This window comes from Balaenoptera acutorostrata, chromosome 9 (assembly GCF_949987535.1).
Source record: "Balaenoptera acutorostrata chromosome 9, mBalAcu1.1, whole genome shotgun sequence".
NCBI lineage: Eukaryota > Metazoa > Chordata > Mammalia > Artiodactyla > Balaenopteridae > Balaenoptera > Balaenoptera acutorostrata.
In genome coordinates, this window is record NC_080072.1 from 38,752,237 (window position 1) to 38,773,221 (window position 20,985).

Below are 20,985 nucleotides of genomic sequence, written 5' to 3' on the forward strand. Positions count from 1 at the left end.
TCTTTTGTAGTGGTCGTGCCAATGTGTGCTGCAGAAAAAGCACAAGCCCGCACTGCCCCCACTGGGTCAGGAAGTAGAGCGGGTGATAGAAGCACGTGGGTGGTGGAGGCAGTGAGAGAGCAAGAGGGAAAGGTCTAGGAGCCCACTGGCTAGAGCAACTTCTTTTTTTTTTTTTGATTCAAAAGAAACATTTATTTTTAAAATCTGGAAATTATCAAAAGGATGCAAATAAGATAATGAAAAGCACACAAATACCACCACCTAGAAACTGTGTGATCTAAATGGCTTAAGTTTTCATTCTTTGAACACATGAATACAATTCTGCTCTTTGTACAGATTATTTTCTGTATAGAAAATGTTACCTGTCTGTAATAAGTAATAAAGTAATATGTAGAAAACATCACATCAAATAATCAGATAGTATTTAAACATACAATCTTTCAACATGACAATTGAAAATAGTGTCTCCTTGCTATTGTAATTTGCATTTCTTTAATTAGTAGTGAATTTAACAATTCCTCATATGTTGCTGGTCTTTTCTGGTTATTTTTGACAGTTTATTTTTTTCAATTGTTCTGTCAGTGGTTTTCTTAATTTCCTAAGTGAATATTTTAAATGGGAGATACTAAACTATCTATACTCATTGATATAACTCATATATGAGTCTTTATTTTTTTTTAACATCTTTATTGGAGTATAACTGCTTTAAAATGTGTTAGTTTCTGCGTCATATATGAGTCTTGTGAAACATATTCATCTGGTTAGAAATCTGAATGTAAATGTCGATAAATACCACTGACTGAATTAAAGTGAATGAAAAATCCACATTATAGTAATAACGATAGAGACATACTAAACAGGAGCAGAAAATGATATTACCAATGATAAAGTATTACTAACATACTCATGTAATATTGGCACCCATTAAATGATACATATTTTATCTTAATTTGAAAATTACAAAGCACAGTTAAAGGAAAATTTTCAAATTTTTAATCACTGATAAAAATTTAAATAGGTTAAATAATTTTCAAAACACTGGAAAAGAAAAGAGCAAAGCATATTATGATCCTTACACCAAAGGAGTAAAAAGAGAAAATGTGTAAATAGAGCAACTTTTTTCTTAGCTCCTTGACCTGCCCTGGTCAGCAGGGAAGAGCTGTTTTTTTCACACCCTGTGTGTGAGGCTCTGGTGATAATGAAAAGGGCCGTGATTCCAAAATCCTGAATGTTACCTTTGAATCTAGACACCTCAGGTGACTCCCATCTTTCCCCATTACCTCTGATATCTTTTTACATTGTGTAATGCTGAACTTGTTACCCAACATCTCACCCTCCAAGTTGTGCTAGCATAAGGGTAGCAGCAGAGAGTCGAAAGACTGGCCTACTTCAGTGAGACACAGATTATACAACATGCTGAACAAAAGACCAGCAACAAATGCACGAATATTCCCTTGGATTATATAACTGGAAAACACATCTGATAGCAATACAAGAAAAAAAGATTTCACATCTGCCCCTTCATCCTTCCTTCTTGGTTGTGCAGTAAACATAAAAGTTTTCAGTAGTCTTGTGTCTTTCCTTTCCACTCATGCTGAATTTCAAATCAGACACACCATACAGTGTTGAGTAGAATTGTTTTAGCTTGCTTTCTTTGTTCATTTCCTTTACATGAAAGGGTTGTTAAGACTTTAAAACTATATCATTTCCCTCTTAATAGGGCCACTTTTCATCCTAGTCAGTAAGCTGGATTATAATTTGCATGTTTCAATAAAACATGACGATTGTCATTAAAACAAGAATTACAGATCCCACTTTTTCTGTATTTTGTTATGTTGGGGGAGGGGTTACGTAGTTAAGAGTGGTCTAACGTGTCACCAGCATTGCTTTTATAGGGACTTTCAGAAGCAGTGGAATGGGATATAGGAACTGGGAGCAGGTAGACCTGGATTATAATCCTGACTCTATAGCTAACTTGGCTATCACTGAAACCTTTTTGTGCCTCAGTTTTCTTCTCTATGAAATGGGGCACAACTATCCTGTGAAGGAAGTACGGACTGGCCCAAGCACAGTGGAGAACATGGCTTTCAGTGGAAAGCCCTTAGGAGTAAAGAGACTTGGCTTCAAATCCCAGACCAGCCACTTACCCTGAGACCTGGGGTTTGTTACTTAAAAATGTTCTACTTCACTTTCTGGATGGTAACTCACAGTTAACACCTGTGCTGAGTATTGAATGAGATGACATCTGTGCAGCCTCACCAGAGGCAGCTGCTCCTTGCATTATTTGCCTTACAGGTACTTGGCACTCAGACACCTGGGGCATGAATGCCCCCATAGACCACAGATGTGAACGCATCAGTCACCGGTTCTGAATACAGTGGCATCAGACCTTCCCTTTAAAGAGGATTCCCAGGTTGTAAAAACTTAAGGTAGGTTGGGCAGAGCTGGACAGGCACACTCTTATAAATGCTGGTGGGAGAGGGGGAACAATCCGTGAAACAGTGGCTAAAGCAGAAGCACCAACTGCCCACCTTTCGTTGATGTATATATAAACACACCTTCCTCCAGAAAAGGTGTACCGGGGCTCAGTAAGAACGAGCTGCTCAGTGCTGTCGGGGGTGGGGCCCTGCCCAGTGACCTCACTTTATTTTAAATCTGAGAGCTCTAGGTGGCCGCTGGCTTCTGCACAGCACCGCGCCCAAGGTCGGCTTTCAGGTGGAAGCGAGTTCTTGAGCGACACTTGCCTGAAGCCGGGTAGGACCCGCTCCCCGGGTAGTGGAGAGGGAAGGACGGAGACACCACGGCGCTAACCCTGCGCGCCCTGAGGTCGCGTTCAGCGGGAGAAAGAGCCACCGCTCGCCACCGGGACCCCTGGTCCTACGGCCTGTCGCTACAGCACGGCGACCTTAGCCTCAGTATCACTGTATCCCCGCCCTTATATCGCGTCCGGGAATATAAGAATATTCCGCGCTGCAAGTCAGCACTGGGTGATTCGTTGACAAATATAAATAAGTTACACGCTAGGGGATTGCGGCCCCGAGCTTTGCTGGAGCTTAAGAGATGCGAAATTACAAAAGAGGAGGAAGAGCTCAAACCAAACAGTCGATAGATGGGCGCCCTGATCTAGGCGCTGTTGGGCAATACATGCGGCCCCGCAACTCCAGCACAGGTCCCCAGAAAAGGGAAACGCTTTAAAGCAGAGAACAGCGGAGCAAGAAGACAACGCGGTCGCAAACAATCCAGGCACAGGCAAAGGCAGCGCTGCCGCCCCGGGCCTCGGTTTCCCCGTCTGCAAAACAGGGCGTTGGACTAGAGTGTCTCCCAAACCTCCTATTAATCTAGAACTCTACAATATTCCATGCTGAAGCTGCCCGAGGCTCGGAAACCGGAAAAAGAGGGAAAAGCGAGGGAAGACGACAGGGAGGGGAAAGGGAGGAGCCGGGAGCAGACCTGGAGAGGGAAGACAGGGGACGCCTGGAACAGGCTTGGCGGGTTTTCAACCTTATTCCTCCTCCTCCCACACCTGCGTTCTCAAGTCTGGGCCGAGACCCCGCGCCCATCAAATCTGAGCACCGGTTGGCAAGCTTCTCCCTCCACACCCCAGTTTCTAGAGGCCATGAGCAGATGGTGGGCAACACAATAATGCATGCCATGGGTGGAAGGGGTAATGGTCCTGGCTGGGATCCCCAGGGCAGGTGAGCGGATCTGGGGCTGGGCAGGGGGTGCCACGGACCCAGGCTGGGGATTGCAGAGCGCCCGCGTCCCAACCCGCGTGCCCCGGGCGGACTAAACTTCATTCCCCAACTTTGAGCTAGGGGAGGGGGTGTTTGCCAAAAAAAAAAAAAAAAAAAAGTTGCTTAACTTTTCCCCCAACTCTGTCGTGGAGGCAGGACCGGAGGGCGGTGCCTGCACCCTGATTCGCCGCCGGCTCCAGTCTGGAGGCTCGGATTGGCGCGCGAGGTCCGGGGCCGGGAAGAGCGGGCGTGGGGGAGGGGAGCGGCCCTCCCTGCCCGCGGGATCGGCTCGCGCCGGGAGCGGGTTAATTTCAAATCGGGGGCTTGACTGCTCCTGGACGGTCACGTTCCCTCTGCCCGCCCGCCGGCCCGCCAGTCCCGGTCCCGGCGTTTCCCTCCGGCACCCACCTCAGCGCAGCGTAAGGACCGACTGACTGCCCGACACGCGGGCTCCCGGGCCTGAGCGGGGAAGGGGTGCCGAGGAGTCCCCGCTCAGCCCCCGTCGGCTCCAACCGTGAGGTGAACTGACAGGTCAGCGGGGCGCAGAGGGACGCGGCGCTCGGCCAGCCTGGCACCGGGAGAGGGCTCGGGAAGGCAGCGGCGGCCGTTTCCCGCCTCTCGCTCCTCCCGGGGCAGTGGAGGGAGGAGCTGAGCTCCCGCGCAGAGGGGAGGGGGCGAGCGAGGGGGAGGGGCGGGGATGCTGTGGTTCCGGGCGCGGGTTTGCCCGCGCTCCAGCCCCGCGCTGATAAGGGGCGGCGCCGACCACGGTCCGGCTTTCCGCGCCAAATTTTTAAATCGAAGGCGGAAGGTCCGGACCCGCCCATGGCGCCGCCAACCAATCGCAGGCCCGCGACCAGCACTCTGATTGGTCGGGAATCGTTGCCCTAGAAACCGCGAGGATGCTGTCCGGGAACTGCCTGGCGGGCGGCGCGCGGACTGGGACCGGGGCGGGGGAGGGGCAGTTGGCCTGGCACTAGGGGAAGTGCGCGGGGCGCGGGAGCCGGTGGCGGCAGGGGGGCTGTACCTGGTTGCCTTGCTGAGCAAATGCAGCCTTCCATGGTAGGGTCCAACATTGTGGCGTGAACTAGCCGCCTGAATAGCGAGTACATAGCGCTTTAAGGAAGCCGCATCTGTAAGGAAGTCTTTTTTTAAAAAAGTCTTAATCATAAGGCGCTCTTTAAATGCCCAGAATACGTCTGGAGCTTAAGGACTGAATTTGTAAGTTACCTATCAAGCTATTTCCCAAGGCTTTACTGCTGAGCCTATGCACGTGTGTGTCAAGGGAGAAATTCAGACATCTAGATGCAGACTTTTATCCAGATACTTAGGGTTGTGGCTGCTTAGCCGGAACCTGGGCTCATGCTCCGAGTCCCGAGCTCTGATCTGTGAACAGGTGGGTGCTTGTGCTTGGCTACAGTCCATTCGGTGGGGTCTGGAGAATGGTTTGCCTTCTCTAAAGGTGGGAGAGGGCTGTCACTGGAAATTCTGTGGGTTGCTTGAAGTCTCATGACAGCGGATCGGTTAGCTGAAGAAATCTACAGGCGTTTGATGGAGTTCTCTGCTCCGTGGGGCTGTCTGTGGTCGGGAATAAAATGTAAGTGTCGTTTGTCAGTTTTCTTTAGCCTTTGTTTCAGTAGCCTGTGGCGTCCATGAAGTTATTTTCAACAGATCTACTGCTTTTATTTTTCTTTAACTTTTTCTATGTCTTTTTTTCTTTAAGGATATTAAAGTTTTTAATTGGACTACCTGGACTACTTGAACCATCAGGATATTGGGAGGAAATCCAGATTTTTCATTTTTAAAGAAACTCTAAATGTATGAGAAATTTACAGAATGGAGAATGAAAAGGTACCTTTTTAGTTTCAATACTCATCCTTGCAGTTTTAAATGCAACATCATCCTGATTTAGGTCCATAATTTTTCAATATCCAATAGCTTACTAATGCCGCACCCTTTTTTGGTTATCCTTTTTTGGTTAGCCCCTATAAAAACCCAGAAGGAAGGGAAATTTAATTTTTGAAGAGGGGAAAATTACCCAGGATTAATCTTTCTAGTTTTTTATGATTTGGTGGAAATTTCAAAGAGATAAGTAGAGAGAAAAGGTATTTTTAAGAATAATAAAATTTGTTAGTTGCTTTATGATATTTCTGAGAATTCTTGAACAATAGGAATTCAGAAAGGGCATTTGACATGATTTGAGATTGGATTTCCTGTTAAGATCATTTTCTACCAAACCACCAGTTTCTTTTAACTATAGGGGACACTGTCAGTGGGAGGTATCTTGATTGATGTCCAAATACTGATAGGTTAAAAAAAAAATGAAATATGCAAATTTCCTAAAAGTTTTAGATAGTAGTCAAATAAGAGAATTGCTGTTGCTTCTGACGGTCAGAGGCAAAGGACAGCAGCCCTGAGAAAAATCCCCTTCTTGGATCAGCACCTCTCAAGTACACCATCAGGGGAGGGTTCCCCCCGCTTGGGTCCATCACACTGACTTCCATGTAAGGGCACCACAGTTGGATGGAGGAGATTCAGATTCAAGTCCTGTGTGACCTCTCTCAGCCTGGGTGTCCTCTTCTGTAGAATAGGACTACAGGATTGGATGAAAACACAAATGGAAAAGCACTTGATAAATCCTAAAGAGTCACAGACATATAAAATAGTCCCATTAATCTTTGTTCCTAAAGTCACTGAAGAATTAGTGAGCCTCTATTCTTTCGCTTATTGCCATCCTAAGCATTTCCTTATAGATACAGATGTATTCTCAGTGTTTCCATTAAAACAGAACAGTTAATGCATAGCAGTGCAAGAGCGGGATTGACTGGTCATTGTACATTGTAAATTGTAGACAAACATCTTTTGTTGTTGTTGTTAATAAAAACATGATAATAAACATCCTAATCAAATTTTTTAAAAATAAAAATAAAATAGATACAGGTGGTAGGAATGTGTGAAGTCACCAGTGGCCAAAAGTAGAAGAAACGTAGCCTCCATGAGTCTTAAGTATGAACTGCTGTTAATGTACCCCCTTGTTTCTCAGTGGCAGTCCAGCCTCTGCCAGGAACCAGCTTTGTGGTCTTAGGTAACTAATTTTACTTCTCTGGGTTCCATTTTCTCCATCTGTAAAGTGAAAAGGTTAAATATTCAAAGAGCAGACTTTTCTGGTCGGAAATGCTGCTCGTAGGCACTCTGGACTTTGCTCCCCAGTGGATTTTGCCAACAAGTCTGACCATATGCTAGCCCTCACCCTTGTTTCCTTGGCTCTCTGACTTTTCTTCATCAGTGGTATTTTATTGAGTAGCCACTGCATGCAGTCATTGTGCTAGATACACAGATGAATGGGACATGGTTTCTGCCATGGAGACCTTTACTTATTACAGTGTCATAAGTCAAAGTCACTGCGAGGAGTTTGGGATCACTTAAATTATCAGCCCTATTAAGGGAAGCTAAGTGAAAGGTATATGGGAATGCTCAATCTTTGCAACTCTTCTCTAAATCTAAAGTTATTTCAAAATAAAATTTTTTTAAATTATAAGTCTTAAAGTTTTCTTTTTAAATTCTTGGAACATAAGATGAAAAGTTTAAGTCCATGCTTTGTTGAAAAGTTAAAAATGGGAAATTTAGCTATTAGAATGGACAAGTGTCAAAGTCATCATTGGAATATAGTCACTAATGTAATCAACTCGACAACCTCACTAGGCATTTTTTCCTTAGCACTATTCTATTTATACAATTTCTAGAGTCAAAAGCTATCTGATAAATCCTTTTTTACAGTGGATTTAATAATTTACTTGTTTTGAACCAGGAAAATCTCTTTTTCGAGCCACATAAAAGGGGACTGGTGAAAACACCTCTGAAAGAATCCACCGCAGCAAATATATTGTTGGCGGAGATCCAACCTGACTTTGGCCCTTTAACCACACCCACCAAGCCCAAGGAGATCTCCCAGGGAGAACCGTGGACACCAACAGCCAACCTAAAAATGCTAATCAGTGCCGTGAGCCCAGAGATCCGCTACAGAGATCAGAAAAGGGGTTTGTTTGACAACGGAAATGGATTACCTGAGGCCAGAGATTGTTTACATGTAGGTTTCAGAGGCCTGGGTGGAGACTGGGGGATTTGGGGAGCGGGGGTTGGGGGAGCAGTGTGAAGCTGTTGCAGAAACACTAGCAGTGTAAAGCATCACCCCCCTCAGAGCCCTGGAGGGGCTTGGACCCCATCAAATACAGCCCTGGGAATTCTGAACCTGTGACTTACTTATGAACTTCTTCCCTTTCAGATCTGTCAAGCAATTTATCCTGGCTCCACACCTTTTCTTTCCAATTTTGTAGCTATGGAAGCAAACCATATGTATAAGTGTTAGTCACTGAGTGCAGATGCCCCCAATAAATCTTTACGAATAAGATATTATTTACATCTTTCTTTGTAGGAACACTTATCTGGAGACGAATATGAGAAATCCCAACCCAGTCGAAAAGAGAAAAGCTTAGGATTGTTGTGTCATAAGTTCTTAGCTCGATATCCCAACTATCCCAACCCTGCTGTGAATAACGACATCTGTCTTGATGAAGTAGCCGAGGAACTTAGTAAGTATGCAAAGAGCTCACCGAAATGGTTAATCATTAAAGGGACTTCAGAGACTTACTCCTTCAGACCCACGCTCATCTAGCCAGTGTTTGTAATGACACAAGGCCACACAGAAGTTATCCATCTGTAAAGCCCTATTAATTTAAGAATAACCGAATATAGTTTCCAGTCTCAGTTAAGTCTTAAAACAGAAGCAGAAAATCACAATGGAGATTGCTCTGACTGCATTTCGAAAGCTCTGAAGCTTTAAAGGGAGGCACCATTGTTCTATGACTTGTTTCATAAACAGCTACAACTCTGAACTTGGGTCTTGTTTCTCACTGTGGAGCCAGGCTGTGGAATGGTTTCTTCACAGTTTACAATGAGGATCGGCCTCTGGGCATGGGAGCAGGGCTTTAGCCCTCCCTGCCATTCAGCACTACTCTGAGAACCAGTGCATTTTCTGAATGTTTTGTGTTTGCCAAAAGTTACTGTGTTCCCCTGCCCCCTTTCGCTCCTCTCTTCATGGACTCAAACCTAGTTACAGCTAAAAAGGAATCTGTGGCAAACTTGGTATACCTTTGGAGTCATGAAAATACTATAATCTGAATCTGAAGAGATATACAGGATATTTTAATATATAGCTATCACCCCGGGAAGAAAGTTTTGTCCTTTTCATACATGTTTATATATATCAACTTTATTTCATATTTTAAGAATATGCCATTTAGATTCATCTCTTCACATACACTTCATTGTAGCTATGGAGGATGTACCCTTTAATTCAGCAGTTATCTACTAATCACCTATTATGTGCCAGGCAATGTTGTAGCAGCTGGGATGACATTGGTGAACAGAAAGACAAAATCCCTGCTCCTGTGGAACCTGCTTTCTAGTGGGGGCAATAGATAATATGCAAAGGACATAATAAGTAAGTAATTATGATATATGTTAGAAGGTAATATGTGCTATGGAAAAAAGAAAATGTAGACCAAGGTAGAGGGGGATCCGGAGTGCTAGGGGTGTGCTTTGCAATTTGAAATTTAATTTTAAATGAAGTGGTCAGGTCAGGCCTTGTTAAGAGGGTGACATCCGAGCAAGGACTCAAAAGAATCGAGGTGGGGAGCTATGAGGACATCTGGGAGAGGGAATCCAGCCAAAAGGAGCAGCCCAGCACAAAGGCCCTCAGGCAAGGGCATATCTTGCAAGTTCCAGGAACAGCAAGGAATCTCAGCACCTTGTACTTATCATATGACATCCATATATGTGTGTGTTGGGAACTAATATAAGAAATGGAGTGTAGAGTGTGGGATTTAGAGCACTGAAGACTTGATTTTGCCACTTACTGACTGGCTCTGTGCCTTGAGGTGAACAGCTTAGCCAGCCTGAGCCTCTGTCTCCTCCTCATTAAAGTGTGGATAATAATGCCTACCTCACAAGTTTAGGGTAAAAATGTCCTAAACCTGTATGGTGCAGCGGAAGCCCTCAATAAATGTCACCTTTCTAATTCATATTAACTATTTGTGCCCTTGGAGAGCAGGGGCATGCCTTTCTCATCTTCACACTCTTTGTTGAGCATAAATAAAGTTATATAATCCAGAACCTACTGACTAGTAATCCCTGGAAGGAAAAGGTATTCAATTCTATCCACATTACAAAATCTGATCCTAGTATGGTACAATTGCTTGTTCTTTGCAGATGTCGAGCGCCGACGCATTTACGATATCGTCAACGTCCTAGAGAGTCTGCACATGGTGAGCCGGCTTGCCAAAAACAGGTACACTTGGCACGGCCGACACAACCTCAACCAAACCCTTGGGACTTTGAAGAGCGTCGGGGAAGAGAACAAGTATGCCGAGCAGATTATGATGATCAAAAAGAAAGAATATGAACAAGAGTTTGACTTCAGTAAGAGTTACCGGATAGAGGATCCGATCATCAAATCAAACACTGGCCAAAATGGACACCCAGACATGTGTTTTGTCGAACTCCCTGGAGTGGAATTTCGGGCAGGTGAGAGCTGCTGTTGAAAAACCCAGGCGGCAGAGCACCTCTGGGAGGTCTAAAGAAGAGGTTCCTTAGGGAACCACGCTCAAAGCTACTGCTGCTTTTAATGTGAAAATGCTGCACATCAACCGTGGGATCAGGTCGTGGTATTTTTAGCCTGGTTACTTTAGAAAGCACTTGTCCCTTCATAAATTTTAATTCTCTAATCCTCTTCCTTCTCCAAAGCCTCTGTAAACAGCCGCAAAGACAAGTCTTTAAGAGTGATGAGCCAGAAATTTGTGATGCTATTTTTGGTGTCAACGCCTCAGATAGTAAGCCTGGAAATTGCTGCCAAGATTTTAATTGGGGAGGACCATGTGGAAGATTTGGATAAAAGCAAGTTTAAAAGTAAGTGGCACGACTGCCATGGACTTTTGGACCTACTCTTAAATAATAAAATCTCGGTTATTAACTGATTTCCAAATACATTTGTTATATAAACAGATCATATCTAGTTAGCCTTTTGTATCTTCACTTCTCCCCAGAAGCCATGATGATACTGCTTTAGCTGACTTGTAGGATTCAAAAATACATATATAATTACTCTTATCTGACACTTTGGCTTATACAGTTCCTTAAATGTTACCTCCTTTGTTACTGTAACATTGTCTCCATTTTACACATGTAGAATCTGTACTGTCTGAAATCTAAATGAGCAGTAAATTGTAAAGTGGGAGTGGTACCCAGGTCTCTGCTCTTTCCACTGACTCTCATATTTGAGGGTGAAAGTAACTTCTAACACTGTCCCCAGAAGTGACCTGCAGCACAGTTGGTTCGCCATTTTGAAAGTGGTTTTAGCCAGAATATCTGCTCTAAGTTGGAAAGAGACCGTAGGTTGGGTCCCTAACACAGCTCTACCCTTGCCTCTAGAACAGACTTTGCAGGAACCCCCTCAAAGAGGAGTAGAGAGAGAGTGTGGAAAGGAGTGCTCAGCAGACACCTGAGGGTATTAGCGACCTCCAAGTAGGGCATGAGGCTGGCCTGGACATGGGTCGTTCGGGGGACCCGGCTGACTGGTGAGGAAGAGCTGCCCCGAGCCACAGCAGAGGCTGGGGGAATGCCTGGGAGCTACCACACAGATCCCTTCCCATCCCTGTGAAGCTGTACTGGTGAAGTGTATTAAAAGTATATGAAAGTATATTCATACATCTCCAGTGTCTCTATAAAGACAAAATGAATAGAGATTAAGGCAATAATGCTGGCGATGGGCTTGGGAGATCTGTCATCTCAAAAAACACATCCCGATACTACCGATGGGCTGCCCGCTTTCCCTGAGCCACCAGACAGTTTTCAGCTCTCCATTTCACTGGTTAGTCACAGCCCTGGAAACTATTCCAGGAACTACAGATGTGTAATTTCCTGAATCCCCCAGGAATTCAGAACCTTCTGGCATGGCTATGAAAGAGGGCTCAATTTGTAACTTTGTACTGTCAAGCTGAAGTAAAGGCAGGCTTTTTGTAGCAAAACTTTTCAAGATATGTGAGGTTTATAGAATTAACAAATCTCTGCTTTTCATATTACATATGGACAGTATGAAAATTTATAAATTTTGATGGGCAATAGAATATTCCATGCTTATGTTATTAAATAAATCTTTTTATAAACTATCACAAGCAGGAAAGCAATACATTTATCATCGATGCTATATTTCTATTTGTTCATAATCCTGAATCCTCACTAGGAGATGCCCAGCAATGGTAAATTTTTATTAGAAAATCTGTAACATGATTCCCAATAGGGTGATCTCATTGAGTCACTTTTCCTTTTCCAACATGTACTTTTGTCATTTCAAAATTCAGTATCATCAGTAACTGCGTCTTTTCAATATTTAAAACTATTTTTTGTTGTTTTAATTAAAGCAGTGTCACTAGCATAACTTAAGAAGAGTCACATTTTTCTCTGACATTGATAGTTAGGATAGCTCTTTGAATGTACATGAAGTCCTTATGAAGCAAAGTCCTTTGATCTTTCATTATTCCATTAAGGGATGTATACACTTTTTTTCCCCCCAGCAAAAATTAGGAGGTTGTATGATATAGCTAATGTTCTGAGTAGCCTGGATCTTATCAAGAAAGTTCATGTTACAGAGGAAAGAGGCCGAAAACCAGCTTTTAAATGGACAGGCCCAGAAATCAGTCCAAATTCCAGTGGTATGTATTTGTTTTCTTTCATTCATTGCTTCATTATTTTGAATTAATGCACATTTGGAGATATTCCCCCTTTCCCTTCCTACCCACACTCCCACATGTAAAGAACATATAATAAGTGACTGAAATGACAATTAAAGATGAGTACCGATATGGAAAATTTAGCTCTTGGCTTCATCAGCAGCACAAGGTCCATAACAACTGCACACCTTGTGCAGGAGGTAGAATCTGTATGTGAAAGGATTTGAGAAAGTTGAAAGCATCACGAAGCATAAGATACTACTGCTGTCATCATTATGCTGTTCAGTGACCATAACAGAGTCTGTGCACATGGAGAATATGAAGTGAATTCATTCCAGTATCAATATTCTAGTCTCCATCTCAACTCCGGGATTCTGACATTTTGCGTTCCACCAAGATCCCCACACAGAAGTGCTGGCAAGTGGAAAGAACATGGGCTGTAGAAGCAGAGGGAGGCTTAGGTTCCAGTCCCAGCTCTGATACTTATCAGCCTTGTGGCCTTGGGCAGGTTACTTCTCCAAGACTGTTTCCTCACCCGCAAGTGGGAAGAATAGTGGCACCTTCGCGATGTTATTGTGATTTTGGATATAACTACAGAGAGAGGTCCTTCGGTACAGGGATTCAGAGTGTAGGCTCTGGGCTAGACTGATCAGGTTCATATCCCAGGCCCACATTCTACAAGCTAAGAGACCGTGAGTCAGTTAATGTCTGAAATGTCTCTGAAATGGGGATGCATTTCCTGAGAAGTACCTACCCAAGTTGTGGAGAGTGTCTTAGCCTGTTCAGGCTGCCATAGCAGAGTACCATCAACTGGGTGGCTTATAAACAACAGACATTTACTTCTCACAGTTCTAGAGATTAGGAAGTCCAAAATCAAGGCACCAGCAGATTCAGTGTTTGGTAAGGACCTGCTTTCTAGACAGCCGTCTTTTCATTGTAACCTCAGGTGGTGGAAGGGACTAGGGAGCTCTGTGGGGTCTCTTTTGTAAGAGCACTAATCCTATGCAAGAAGGCTCCGCCCTCATGAGCATCTCGCAAAGGCCCCAACTCCCAATACCATCATATTGGGCATTAGCTTTCAGCATATGAATTTGGTGGGTGGGGGAGTGGGGAGGGACACAAACATTCACTCCATAGCAGTGAGGGTCACCATATTTCATCAGATTAAGTCTCCACTGATTCTGAGATGCACAATGTTTTATATATCAATAAGAAAGAAAAATCAGTAACAGTCACACTATAGCACACCACTGGTTATAAGATACAACGGCTTTCAGAGATGTTAAAGTGTGAAATATTATCTCAGAATTTATTTAATAAGATAAACAAGGTTTTGTAGGTGAAGCCCTTAAAACGGTATCTGGCACATAGTAGGTGCTCTATTAACTGTGGCCAGTTTAATTCCTAAAATCATTTTAGAATCACACTCTGACCTCATACCCCAGAAGGAGGCCAAACCAACCGTGTATTAACACACTGCCCTTTCCTGTTTCAGGTCTTGGCCCAGTGCTTCCTTTTGCTGCCTCTGATTTGGAAGGGAGGCGGTCTTCTAAAGAGAACTGTGCCAAAAACCTCTTTTCCACACGTGGGAAACCAAACTTCACTCGACACCCATCTCTCATCAAACTGGTAAAGAGCATAGAAAGTGATCGGAGAAAGATAAATTCTGCTCCCACTAGCCCTATCAAAACCAACAAAGGTATGTTTACCATCATGTCAGGGCTCTGCTCGGAAGAATTCCTTTTTATCTGACTTTTTAGCTTACTTGATCCCGCGGGACTTGCTAGAGAATTGTTTCAACTTCCATAGTCCCAAACCCACTTGAAGCCTAACTATATATGAATTAAAGGATAAAAAGTGATTTGTGGGGTTTATTGTTTAATTGCTGGGTGATTTTGGGGGGCGGTGCATGTTCCTTTGACCTCAGTGATGTTTCATCTGTGTGAACATGTATTCTTTTGCTTTGACCAATCCTCTCCCCCACCTTCTTTTTATTTTACCAGCTGAGAGTTCTCAGAATTCTGTGCCTTTCCCAAGTAAAATGGCTCAGCTCGCAGCTATTTGCAAAATGCAGTTAGAAGAGCAATCAAGGTAGGCAACTCTCTTTAGTAACAGGATGCATTACTTTACGTTGCATCCTTAGGATTACTTATTTTACATAAGAATAGGCACTAGCCTTGGCAACTGGTGAGAGAATCTTTTCTATACGGAATCATTACAGAAACTATCTGCTAGTTTCATAAAAGCATAGCTTCAATCTGGGGCAATCTAAAGTGGTAGAACATTTTAGAGAACATGTTTCCATTGTATCATGATTTAAATCTTGTCTTTTAGTGACCCCAGAAAGAAAGTGAAAGTACAACTGGCAAGATCTGGGCACTGCAAACCAGTGGCCCCTCTGGACACTCCAGCAAATGCTGAGCTAGAGATGACAGCACCGTCCCTCATCCAGCCCCTGGGGGTGGTCCCCCTCATCCCCAGCCCATTGTCATCGGCAGTGCCCATGATCCTACCTCAGGCCCCTTCGGGCCCATCATATGCCATCTACCTGCAGCCTGCCCAGGCCCAAACGATGACGCCGCCCCAAGGCCTGAGCCCCACGGTCTGCCCCACGCCCTCTTCTAACGCTACGAGATCAAAAGGTTCCACCGATACCACCACAGAGAATGCAGCCAATGATGCACCAAAGTCCAGTGCCTCCACCAGGCCTGGAAGCTTGCTGCCAGGGCTGGAGCGACAAGGTACAAAGAACCGAGACAGGGAGCCTGCTGGAGAAAGAGGCTCAAAGAGGGCAAGCATGCTCGAGGACAGTGGTTCCAAAAAGAAATTTAAAGAAGACCTAAAAGGACTTGAAAATGTCTCCACAGTAAGTACAGCCTTGAACTGTGCGAAGCTTTAGGAGCTCCCCAGTTGATTAGGAGAGAATCTGGTGGCTTGTGAAATTTACCAGAGCGAAGAGCAGGCTCTCAGAAAACAGGGAACTGTTCCTTAGCATCCCATAATCCAAACAAGGCCTCAGACAGCTAATCCCCTTACTGGGATGATGGCAGGGACATTTTTAACCTTTGGAGGAAGGGATTATTTGCTCTCTTTTTAAAGCACCGCGGGTGGTTGTCCTTAAGTCCATTTCTCTGTCACACACTGGAATGCAAACACCTGCCATGAAAGTCTTAAATAATTTACAAGCAGCCGTGACCCCAAATGAATGCATGGACACATAGGGTCCCTTTAACTCCTGCTTTCTGAGTCATTACTTGATGTTTGTTTGATGTCATGTAACTGGCATCTGTTGCCTAGAAGAGAAATTGTTCCCCGTTTTTACTTTCTACCTAAAATTTAAACCAAAATTTCTATTTTGTGCAAATAGAAAAATCAAACTTAGCTTGGCTAATTTTAGGTATATTTGATGCATTGGTTTCTAGAGATTTTGATGTTCTAGACAATTTTTTTCCTAGATGGAGTTTTATTCAGGAAGGAATGAACATTTATTGGATGCCTACCCACATACTATACAGCAGAAGTATTAGGCACTTTTACATACATTATCTCGTTTTCCTCCCTTAGGACAATTATATATGAGAGACAGCATCACCAAATAAACAAACACCACTAAACGTGGAAGCAGAAGTTAATCTCTCATTTTGTCCCTGCTGTGAATTCAAGTTATTTTACTTCCCTTCATCTTGTTTTTCCACATCTATAAAGAATTTGTTCTGCCAGTTTTTCCTGATCGTCTATTGGGTGTAAAGAGAATGTGCTTTGGATCAAACCTGTGCTCTGGATCAGACCAAACCCAGCACCTGCCTTTGGGGGTGGTTGCTTTTGAGCACTTGCCCCAGGGCCATATTACAGTTTTTGTGAGGTTAAGTGCATTTATTACATGATGTTTTACATAAAGGGGTTCGTGGTCCTTTTAAGGCACCGTAGAAGCTGAAGGGTATTATCTATAACTGTTGTTATTAAGGAGGCTTTAGAGTTTGTCAAATCTTCCCTGAGGATGGCCTCATGGTAACCATTCAAAACATCCATTATCTTAGCATAGTATCATTTTGCATCTAATATCCATGCTAGGGGGAAAATCACAAGGCTTCGGCTTGATTCGATTTTCTGGGAGGTCCATAATCTCTTTGAGCCAATGGGTATGATTTAATAATGGTCTCCTGTTGCTCACTTAGTTATTCAGGATTAGGGTTTTCACTGGATAGATTTTTCACGTCCCCTGCTTCTTTTTTCATCTCTGACTTCATTTTGACCATTTCTCTTTAGCACGGACTGAGCAGGACAAAGAAAGTGAGAGATTCGTGTGTTAATTCATTCAACAAACATTTACTGAGAATCTACACTTCTAGGGGTGGAGAGAAGACAGTATACAAATAAACACAAACGTATCAGGTAGTGAATGATAAGAAATATGGTGAAAATAAAACAGGATAGTGTCATAGGAAGAGGGGTAAGAGTGGTAATGTAGGCTCAATGAGAAGATGTGCAAGTTGAAATATGTCAAATTCTTTCATCCTGCTACTTTAATAGTTCTAATTTGTTTTAAAAAAAGGAATTGGCATTATAGGTGAACAAATTTTGCGATGAATATAGTTTGTAGGAAATGGAAAAATAATTATTATTAGAGTATTAGCGGTCTTGCTGGAGATTTGAAAAGAGTTAAACCGGCAACCAGAAAAACTCGTACCATGAGAGAGTACGATTAAAGATAGCAATGAGCAGCTATTTGTAAAACACCTAAATCTACCCCTTAAAAATTCTTCTTTTCTTTGCTGCAGTCTTTAAGGAACCTACTAGTAAAGATATTGAATAGAACTAAGCATCTAAGAAACAAAATAGAAAGTCTGTGGTACCCTTTAGCATTGTGGATTCTGACCAGACCTATTAACAGCTAGATCAAAGTATAGACTGTTGTTTTGACAATGGCGAGAAGAAAGATCCGGAGGAAGATAAAAGGAGGGCCCCTAGTTTACAAGAGCTGCTTTTTTGCTTTTACCAGTCCTGCTCCTGGTAAGACTGAGCAGACTTTTCAGGCGGCTCAGCCACCCATGTAGGCGCTCTCTGTTTGGAAAAGTACAATGATCAGCGGGCAAGGTGCAGACACACACAACCCAACACTCTGGCCATTTCGGTTTGGAATGTAACTTTATTCCCTAAAGCTTTTGCTGCATGACAACTGGGCATCTAATATGAATTAATCAGTTCTCTTTTTTATCTGTAATTTTTGAACCCTGGTGCCCTGCCCTTTCATTTGTATATTATAAGGGTGTTTGTTTGGTATCATTTGAACCTAAAGTACTAGGGGAAAAAAATCTATAGTTGTATAATTCCTTTGTTCTAAATCAGGAGTCAGCAAACTTTTTCTGTAAAGGACCAGATAGTAAATGTTTTTGGCTTTGTGCGCCATATGGTCTCTGTTGCACCTATTCACTCTGCCATTGTTTAAAAAAAAAAAAGGAATGCATCTGTAGACCATACATAAATGAATGGGCATGGCTATGTTCCAATAGAATTTTATTTACAAAAACAGCCAGGAGGCTGTATTTTTGGCCTATGGTTTGGCGTTCCCTTTCTGTAAATCAACATTTCTTAAAATGTTTTCCTTAAATACCAATACTACCGAAAATTTAGTTGCTGAATAACCTAGGAAATGTTACATGATGCCCCCTTGGAGAACAATGCATGCCATCATAAAAGTCCCTTAGAAATTCTGTCATAAAGACCGTTTTCCTTTGTTTAATTCAGAATTTACCAAACATATTTGACTATGATTTGCAGAGTGCCTGCTTGCATCCCATAGGACTAGAGTCCCTCAGAATATTCTTGGGAAATACCATCCCACAGAATTCAAGGACAATCAGATAATAACACAGCAGTGCCTTTACGGTGTCCAGCTGCATTAAACTTGTTCTGACAGTACCACATCATACCAAGAAGTCTGGTAGCAGGACTTAGGGCGTCAGTAGTGGGGGTCAGGGGGGATGTGCTGGGTAAATCCTGCCCTTAAGCAGGTTCAGTGCTAGCTTTAGGACTCTTGCTAAGACCACAGATGGCATTTAAGAAACACATGGTTTGTATTATTCAGGACAAGCGTTGGAATGGGAAGGAGGGCTATTGTCTTCAAGGAGCCATTATAGCTGGCCTGTCTGTGGCCCATACCATTGGAGGCTTTAGTCTGATGACAGAACCACCAAGGGATACTAGTCCCAGAAGAGGCGCTTGGCCATTTTTCTTCCGTATTTGTGTGTAAAATAAACGCTTCCTCCTTGTTTTCTAGACCTTGTTCCCATCAGGATACCTAATCCCTCTCACCCAGTGCTCAACCCTGGGGGCAGAGTCCATTTTGTCTAGTAAAGAAAGCTCAGGTACACTTTCCCCAAACCACAGGATCTACAGCTCCCCGATTGCAGGTGAGTGTACGTAAAACACTGTTCAAATGTGGGTCATTCTCAAGTTCACTCAAGCCTTGTATGCTTCTCAGACAAATGCCTGTGCTTTTAAGATATTCTCCCCCCTTTTCTTTCCAGGTGTTATTCCAGTGACATCATCCGAACTCACTGCTGTTAATTTTCCCTCTTTTCATGTAACACCTTTGAAGCTAATGGTCTCACCAACTTCCGTGGCAGCCGTCCCTGTCGGGAACAGCCCGGCTCTCACTTCGAGCCACCCCGTTCCCGTCCAGAACCCGAGCTCAGCCGTTGTAAACTTCACTCTGCAGCACTTGGGCCTCATCTCCCCCGGTGTGCAGGTGTCCGCCAGCCCCGGGCCCGGAACAGTTCCTGTGTCTCCAAGAATAGAGGCTGTTAGTGTCACACCAGAAAATGCAGGCACTCAGCAAGGAAGGGCCACCAAGTACGACGTATCAGTCCTGGGCCAGAACCAAACAAATGGACAATCAGTTGCAGTGACAGGGGCACAACAGGTAAGAGTATTTCCATTTATTATTTTTCCTTAGGTTATTAAGTCCCCAGTATCAACATCATGGGAGACTCACATTTGCTTTTCTCCTTTGGGAAAAGGAAAGGATGGGAGAGTGAGGAGATTAAAGGCCTGCCTTCCTTCCAAACCCAGGAAGAGTGCCCAAGGAGTCCATTTTATGGGGTTACCATGAGCTTTTTGTCTCACCTTAGCAAAAATAACTGAGAACATGAAACTCAGGCAGGCTCAGCCGGCAGATTTCAGGGCATGCGAGGTTCCCATCATGTGACGTGTCCCTCCAGTACAGTTTTCTAAGGTTGCCAGGTGTACCTGTCTGCGTGGGTTTGACTCTTCTCCATTCTTCTCTTTCCAATCAGCCTGTTCCTGTGACACCCAAAGGGTCCCAATTAGTGGCTGAAAGCTTCTTCCGTACCCCAGGTGGACCAACGAAGCCGGCAGGCTCCTCCTGCATGGATTTCGATGGTGCTAATAACACCTCCATAGGAACTCTCTTTGTCCCACAGCGAAAACTGGAAGTCTCAACGGAGGATGTCCATTAATTGACAGATTTGGCCTCGTTTAATCTTCCAGACTTGTTTAACAGAGACGATGTCCTCAGACTGATTTGGAGAACACGTTCTCTGAAAATGCTGTAAATACGTTGGGAGTTTACTTAATTTCAAAACAGACACTTGTTTTCATACTTATATATATCCATACACACATATAAATATATATTTGTATTAAGCTAAGTTCAGCCATCAGTCCTACAAAATAAAAGAACTGAGATATATATTAACTTCTAGGGGGAAAGAGTTCGATGTTCCAGCTGTGCCTATACTATTAAGCCTAATAACTGTGTTAAAGTTTACTTCCCTTTGAGTGAATCTGTGACAGGCCTAATGCAGTGCTCTCTTCAACTTTGCACAAAGAAAACGCTGTGATGTACAATGCTGTATTTTTAAATAGGAGGGCTGTAGCTATATTTTTTGTAATTTCTTTCAGCTGTTGTTGCAGTATGTCTTTTTGTAAAGTTTGCAACAATCCTTAATCAAGTCTATGGAAAAATTATTTATAAAATGTATTTTTAATCATAAGTTGTTCAAATTAAAACTTTTCTAAAATGTATTTAACTTTTCATTTGGCCTGTTGGAAGAAAAGGAAAATTTCTCGAACCTCTGAGGCAAATTCTTAGTACGGAGAATACATCCTGGGTTTCCTTAGATATGCCAAGTTTATTGCCTACGTTCTTCCCCTCTTTTGATCTTCCATATGGCTCCACTTTTACAGAGTGAAAATGGCTTCAGAGAAGCTGTTGCTTGGCCAAGGACGGCCAGCTTAGTCTCCTGGGCTTTCCACCACGCCCTGGGAGGTTGGAAATGAGAGGTGTGAGTTGGGGTGCTCCTGCCCTGGCATGGCATGGCATGGCCAGCATCCACCCTCTTCTGTCCCGCTGTCAATAGAAGAGGGGCTGCAGCTAGAGTCCTCTTTCCACACTTTCCAAATGGGCCCAGCTCCAGGGGTGGGCAAGTAGCAGTAAGGATTCTAATTTC

The 20,985-nt window shown here is 43.6% G+C and overlaps 1 protein-coding gene across 8 annotated transcripts; it reads left to right on the plus strand.

The window, feature by feature from the left end:
• Positions 1-3,505: 3,505 nt before the first annotated feature.
• Positions 3,506-20,560, plus strand: E2F8 (E2F transcription factor 8). Of its 8 annotated transcripts, none has more exons than XM_057552158.1 (13): positions 3,506-3,627; positions 5,455-5,582; positions 7,540-7,818; positions 8,164-8,320; positions 9,999-10,313; positions 10,533-10,694; positions 12,359-12,496; positions 14,010-14,213; positions 14,518-14,605; positions 14,849-15,380; positions 18,792-18,924; positions 19,042-19,436; positions 19,810-20,560. In XM_057552158.1, the coding sequence occupies exons 2-13, from the start codon at positions 5,568-5,570 to the stop codon at positions 19,990-19,992; spliced, it is 2,601 nt and encodes an 866-aa protein (XP_057408141.1). In that variant the 5' UTR covers positions 3,506-3,627; positions 5,455-5,567; the 3' UTR covers positions 19,993-20,560. The 8 variants fall into 8 exon arrangements, 7 of the variants coding, with proteins under 7 accessions (XP_057408141.1, XP_057408140.1, XP_057408136.1 ...); XM_057552157.1 differs by having other exon boundaries at positions 3,596-3,695; XR_009009170.1 differs by lacking the exon at positions 3,506-3,627 and adding an exon at positions 3,998-4,265 and having other exon boundaries at positions 19,113-19,436; positions 19,810-19,947.
• The last annotated feature ends 425 nt before the right edge of the window (positions 20,561-20,985 follow it).

What these genes read in the sequence shown, in the direction of transcription:
- E2F8 (XM_057552158.1), top strand. An exon ending in TGAAGTAGCCGAGGAACTTA is followed by an intron (nt 8,321 to 9,998) that starts GTAAGTATGCAA and finishes TGTTCTTTGCAG; the next exon opens with ATGTCGAGCGCCGACGCATT. An exon ending in GGATAAAAGCAAGTTTAAAA is followed by an intron (nt 10,695 to 12,358) that starts GTAAGTGGCACG and finishes TTTTCCCCCCAG; the next exon opens with CAAAAATTAGGAGGTTGTAT.